Source organism: Poromitra crassiceps (genome assembly GCF_964638095.1).
Source record: "Poromitra crassiceps genome assembly, chromosome: 25".
Taxonomy (NCBI): Eukaryota; Metazoa; Chordata; class Actinopteri; order Beryciformes; family Melamphaidae; genus Poromitra; species Poromitra crassiceps.
The window spans coordinates 5,720,137-5,726,256 of NC_139649.1; the positions used below are offsets into that span (position 1 = coordinate 5,720,137).

Genomic DNA, 6,120 nt, shown 5'->3' on the forward strand with positions numbered 1-6,120 from the left:
CGTGAAAAATTAAGCCAATACGGAAGTGCCTTTAAACCTAAATTCGTTCTAATGGCCAGCAGAGGGTGACTCCACTTGCTGCAGAAAGAAGTAGGATCGTATAGAAGTAGTCAGAGACATTACATGCATACAAAAGTCCATCTACAAAAAAACAGGACAGGTTTAATTCTTAAGACCAGATGGCTCAAGTGGGGAAATCCAATGTGCTTCTCTGCACACACGGACATATTAAGGGGTAACTGGCAGTCCAGCTTAACCACCATCGACTGCTACATATAAAGTGTTCATTTAAAAAATATAAACTGTTGGTGTTTACAAAAGTTCATTAATAAACGAGCGATTTTATGCTTTGCAATTTTTTCCCCTTAATGTACGGAAAATGAACTGAACCGTGACTTCAAAACTGTAGCAGAGGGTCTGGATACATGAGACTATGTGCATTGGTAAATAGCCACTCCGAGCACCAGAGCACACTGGACTGTTCGTAAATTGGGAGCGGATTGGGATGCTTACTTCATAATGGAACTAAGCATTTTAAATTAAAGCTTTTTTAACCTTTGGAAGAGTGCCTTGGCTGCCTGCTTTTTGATGCTCTTTTATTAAATTGAGAAATGCAATTGTCATTGCACTAGACCGTTTTTTTTAATCCAAAACCATTCATGTAAATTTCAACAACTTTATTGATCCATGAGGGTGACCGAGTCGCTGCAGCAACAAAACGACACAATATGACACGGCAAAGACAATATAAATAATACAGCAAACAACAGAGCCAACTGGTCCAACATCTGAAGATCATATTAAGACACTGACTGACGTGGTAAATAAATACATGTGAATGACAGCAGGAATGCAGCATGTGCAAATAACTGATACTATTGAGTCAAAGAAAGGAGTCTCAGTACAACATGAAAAACACCCAGAGCGGAGATCAGTGAGAAATGATAAAAGCATTGAGATAAGAGCAGAAACACTGACTCCAGGTCAGTGAAAAAGTCAATATGCGCTGATGTAACGGAGGTGATACGACTACAGCTGTTTTCACTCAGTCATTTTGAAGCTTTAGTTCAGTGATTCTCACCCTTTCTCTTATCAATGACTCTAATTTGATCCACATTAGAGCCCCGGACCCCCATTTGATCAGAGTTTGTCTCTCAAACCCAAATCTGATGTTTTTGATTGTTTGATTTGATTCAGTCCAGAATTCCATGAGTGTCGTGTCGGTATTGTAGGTAGAGAGATAACAGACATTATGATCAGAACCGTCATTCTGCTACATTCTCTAATTGTGTTCCCTTATAATAATGGTGAAGTTTTACAATTCATCAATTTGCTGGAGGCAACCTTATGTTGAGAACCGCTCTCAATAACTCCTCTCTCCTGTAGCTGTTGGACCCACAGACAATATTGTCTGTAGCTGTAGGACCCACAGGCAGTATTGTCTGTAGCTGTAGGACCCACAGACAATATTGCCTGTAGCTGTAGGACCCACAGACAGTATTGTCTGTAGCTGTAGGACCCACAGACAGTATTGTCTGTAGCTGTTGGACCCACAGACAGTATTTAGCTGTTGGACCACAGACAGGCTTGTCTGTGGTCAGCTGTCAGTTGAAGCTGCAGGTCGCTGCATGGCGGTCTGGACCAGCTGCTGCAGTCTGGTTTCTCTGTGAGAACGCTTCAGCTTGGCCCGCCTGTTCTGAAACCAGATCTGAGACAGACAGACAGACAGAGACAGAGAGAAAGCTTTTAGTTGTAATTCAAACCAAATGTTCTATTAGCACTTGAGTAGTATGATCATGTTTCAGTGAGAGTTTCACTCTTTAAGTGTCATGATGCTCTCAATGTTTTTCACCTGGAAAGAGAATTCTGGAGGAAGTTTTTAGAATGGAAATGGTAACATTTCAGATAAAGCTTTCTGTCTGCGTGTCCGTGTGGTTCCACGTTTGGTCCAGGTGATATCTATCTATCTATCTATGGCAATGTGGGCAATGTTTGTTCTGTCTGTTTCAATTTTGTCCCACTGATGATGTCATAGTGACATCACTGGTGATGTCATCAGTGATGTAATAATTCTGCTATATTATCAACAAACTATAAAGCCTTTAGTGACTACTAGGGTTGTAGCGGTACTAAATTTCTGTTTCGGTGCCGGTACCAATTTGTATTTCGATACTTTCGATACTTTTCGATACTTTTTGTAAAAAAAAAAGTGAAACTGTCCAATGTCAAGATTTGGCTTTATTTTAAGAGTTTGGGAACAATTACACCAATAAATTGGTGTGGCATTTAAATGCTGAACAAAACAAACCTTTTGAGCAGTGAGAATACCGGTAAGTAAAATAAAGTAATGCCAGTGAAAATAAAATGACCATAAAACACTAGCCTATAGCAGCAAAAACTCAGAGAAACACCAATAACAACAATAAATAAATAATTGGTGGCATTTAAATTCTGTCTAACTTTTACTTGTCAAATAAGTACACACTCAGTAACATAACACAAATCTTTTGAACAGTGGGAAATGGGAATAAGTAAAATAAATAAAATAAATAATAATATAATAAAACACTATAGCAGCAGAAACTCAAATCTTTTTTTCTTCAACAAGCAGCATGGCTTCATATTCCCATTCTGTCCCCCAGCCTACTCAGTCTAAACCCTAGTTCTCCTATGGGTGGTAGACAGACTCACTGTTTGGCTGACTCTCAGTTTACTCACTCAGTCCCTCCCATCCCAATGTCTTCTTCAGGTTCCTAGCCAAGAAAACGAGGGTGTCAACATGTTCCTCGGTCAGTCTAGATCTTGTTGGACTGCAGATATTCCCAGAAGTACTGAAAACACGTTCAGATGCACAGCTTGATGCTGGAATACAGAGATATTGTCTAGCAAACTGAGCTAAGATGGGCAGGTCTGTCTGGTGTTGCTTCCACCATGCCAGGGGATCCTCTGCAGGGCTGATGTCTCTAAATTGTTTATACTCAGTAATCTCAACTTCCAGTTTAGCACTTCTTGTCATGGGTGGGGCATTCAGGCAGTATTACTCACAGTTTACATCTAACGTTATGTAGGCTACTTTCACGCATACTTCAGTCAGGGTTATCGACAGTCCATATTATTGCCTCTGCACGTTTCCCGACGCTACAGTGAGCGCTCGTTAACTAACGTTACTGCGGAGTCCGCTGTTAGTACAGCGGAGTCCGCTGTAACGTTAGTACAGCGGAGTCCGCTGTAACGTTAGTTAACGAGCGCATTTTCTCACTGTAGCGTCGGGAAACGTGCAGAGGCAATAATATGGACTGTCGATAACCCTGACTGAAGTATGCGTGAAAGTAGCCTACATAACGTTAGATGTAAACTGTGAAAGGGCACAGCTGCTGCTACTAACTGGGCTGGGAGAGGCTTTGTGTTTAGCCATAGCCTACTTTGCTAGTTTGCTTTTAATGTGCGCGGGTCTGCTCAGTGCTCAGCTGCTTTTTTTCCTCAAACTCTTTTCCTCACCGCTTGACATGTGGATATGACGTCACTCACTCCAGCGCATTTCTTAAAGAGACAGGCTCATATTGACCATTATCAGTCATAGCAGCGGTCGGAAAAGTACCGGGTCTTTTTAAATCTTAGTATAGAACCTGTTCTACAGCAATAGTACCGCGGTTCGGGGGTAGTACCGGTAGTACCTACATCCCTAGTGACTACTATAGCGTTCCATTGAGTCATACGTCATCACTCCTTTTTAGCAACAGCTTATTTGTTTTTGCTTTGAGCACAAAATGAGGTTATTTGTTAAATATATTATATATTGGCGAACAGTGTGGTTAATTAACGGGCCAGGTCATGACTCACCTGGATCCGCTCCTCCTCCAGACCCAGTCTTCCAGACAGCTCCTCCCTCAGCTCGATCCCCGGGTACCAGTTCACCTCAAACACCCTCTCCAACACACACACCTGCACGCACACACATACGCATACACACACACACACACACACACACACACACAGATTAACACCACCTAGATCGATATATGGGGTCGATATTGTCCTTTTTTAATTATTATTATCATTATTATTATTATTGTTGTTATTTCAATTGTCCACCCCCTCTGCCTGGGGAGAGTTGTAGACTAGCACATGCTTCCTCCGATCCATGTGCAGTCGGCAGCCGCTTTTCACCTGACAGTGAGGAGTTTCACCGGCAGGACGTAGCGCATGGGAGGATCACGCTATAGAGAGCAAAAGTCCCTCCCCCTTCTGGTCAGACCCTATATGAACACCAGCGTCTTAAAAATATATCAATGGTGGTGAACGCCACGGAGAGATACGTTACTTGTTTTGATCCCGTTTGAATTGTGCCACCACGGGAGTTACACATATCATGTTTGTCAATTTAAAAGATAACTCTGCAAGTCAAGAAAGTCGCAGTTTGTGGTAAAACTGTGGCACTTATAAGTTATAGATCAGAAAGACTACGCACAACCAGTCGCGTAAGTGACGTCTCTCCCGCCAGCCCATGTTGTCGTTGGCGTGATGTATAATGTGCGACACGAGAGATGTGCTCGATTGAGCGGTTTCATACAAAACTAAACATTGCGTTTCAGTTTCAAGACAAACTGCGACTTTCTTGACATGCATAGTTCTCTTTTAAATGGACAAAATGTACATGATGTGGACTTCATGGCACAATTCAAACGGGATCAAAAAAACTACTGTCTCTCGGCGTTCACCAACATACATCTTTTTTAAAACCTTGGTACGCATGGTGAGGCAAGAAGTGACGTCCACTTTGGCTCTACATTCCCCCCCAGCCCCCCCCCCCCCCCCCCCCTGTATTTACCTGTCTGCTGGTGAAGGCAGTGCGTGGTCTGCGTCCCATATACCAGAGTGATGTCATCGCTCTGTCCAGCTGCTGCTGAGGAGGAGGAGGATGCTGCTGCTGCTGCTGAGGAGGAGGAGGAGGAGGATGTTGTTGTTGTTGTTGTTGTTGTTGTTGTTGTTGGTGGTGGTGGTGTTTACAGCAGAAGTTGTTTTCTCTGCTCTTCTTCTCTGGAGTCACACAGAAGAATCAAGGTATTGAACGTGAGGAGAGAAGTACAGACGGAATTGGTCACACGTCAAACACCTTTCACATGCAGACACAAACAACTTTTCACCAACAGGCTGATTAGTTTGAATAAAGCAACACATACTCCATATTCAGAACAACATGACGCCATGTGAAGGGACTTGAACTGAGGGACTTCAGTCCAACATGGTCGAATAAAGAACCTTTCAGACACTTTAACAGATTTTACACATACAGTAGTTACATACAGTACATGCATACATACATCACAGACATGATGTCACACTAGACCAGTGCTGACCAATTTGGGGCCCCCACGGATTTGGGGGAAAAAAACGTTTTTTTTTTGTTTGTTTTTTCCCCTCCAATTTTTTATCCAGAATGCAACTCGGGCAAGTTATCAGATATCTGCACTGATTGCAAAGGGCGGACGAGCTTTTTCATGTGGTGACTTTGTGAAACAGTGTCTGAATGTGGCTGCGGATATACTGTGTTCACTCCTGAGATTGCATCCCTGCAAATTGTCATGGCAAATTGTTTACAAAAGATGGACAATAAAGCTGATTTTCAAAGTACCTTGAGGATTTTTCAAGTTGTGAATTAAGTCAAATTTCTCTCTTGATTAGCTACAAAGGTGGAAAATACAACTGTTTTTAACTGGGTGTTTACTGATTAAATGTTTAAGCTCCCCACAAATGCAGATGTTTTTTTAAATATATATAACCAATTGCAAATTATTACAATTACCAAACAGATAAAAAGTAGATTATTATATTGAAATGTTATTTTAGATTTAGAATGTTAATTTTCTATAAAACACAATACATTTTAATGTAATTCCACAACGTTTATTTTTGGCCCTCGGCCCTCCACCCAGATTGAGTTTTGGCCCTTCATGGGAAAGAATTTGGGCACCCCTGATCTAGACAGATTCACACAGATATTCAAGTCAAGCACTCCTCACCTGCCCAGGGTCTGTGGAACTTCAGCGAGTCTCCGGGTGTTTCCAGGTCCAAACCACCCAGGATCCTCTGGATGGAAAACAGCGGGGGAGCCGTCGCCAT

General features: G+C 42.2%; 1 protein-coding gene across 1 annotated transcript; it reads right to left on the reverse strand.

Moving 5' to 3' along the window:
• Positions 1-1,597: 1,597 nt before the first annotated feature.
• Positions 1,598-6,120, reverse strand: LOC310798469 (short stature homeobox protein 2-like; the record flags this gene model as incomplete). The annotated part of the gene is made up of 4 exons (XM_083661011.1): positions 1,598-1,708; positions 3,841-3,942; positions 4,829-4,933; positions 6,025-6,120. The coding sequence occupies 4 exons, from the start codon at positions 6,118-6,120 to the stop codon at positions 1,598-1,600; spliced, it is 414 nt and encodes a 137-aa protein (XP_083517137.1).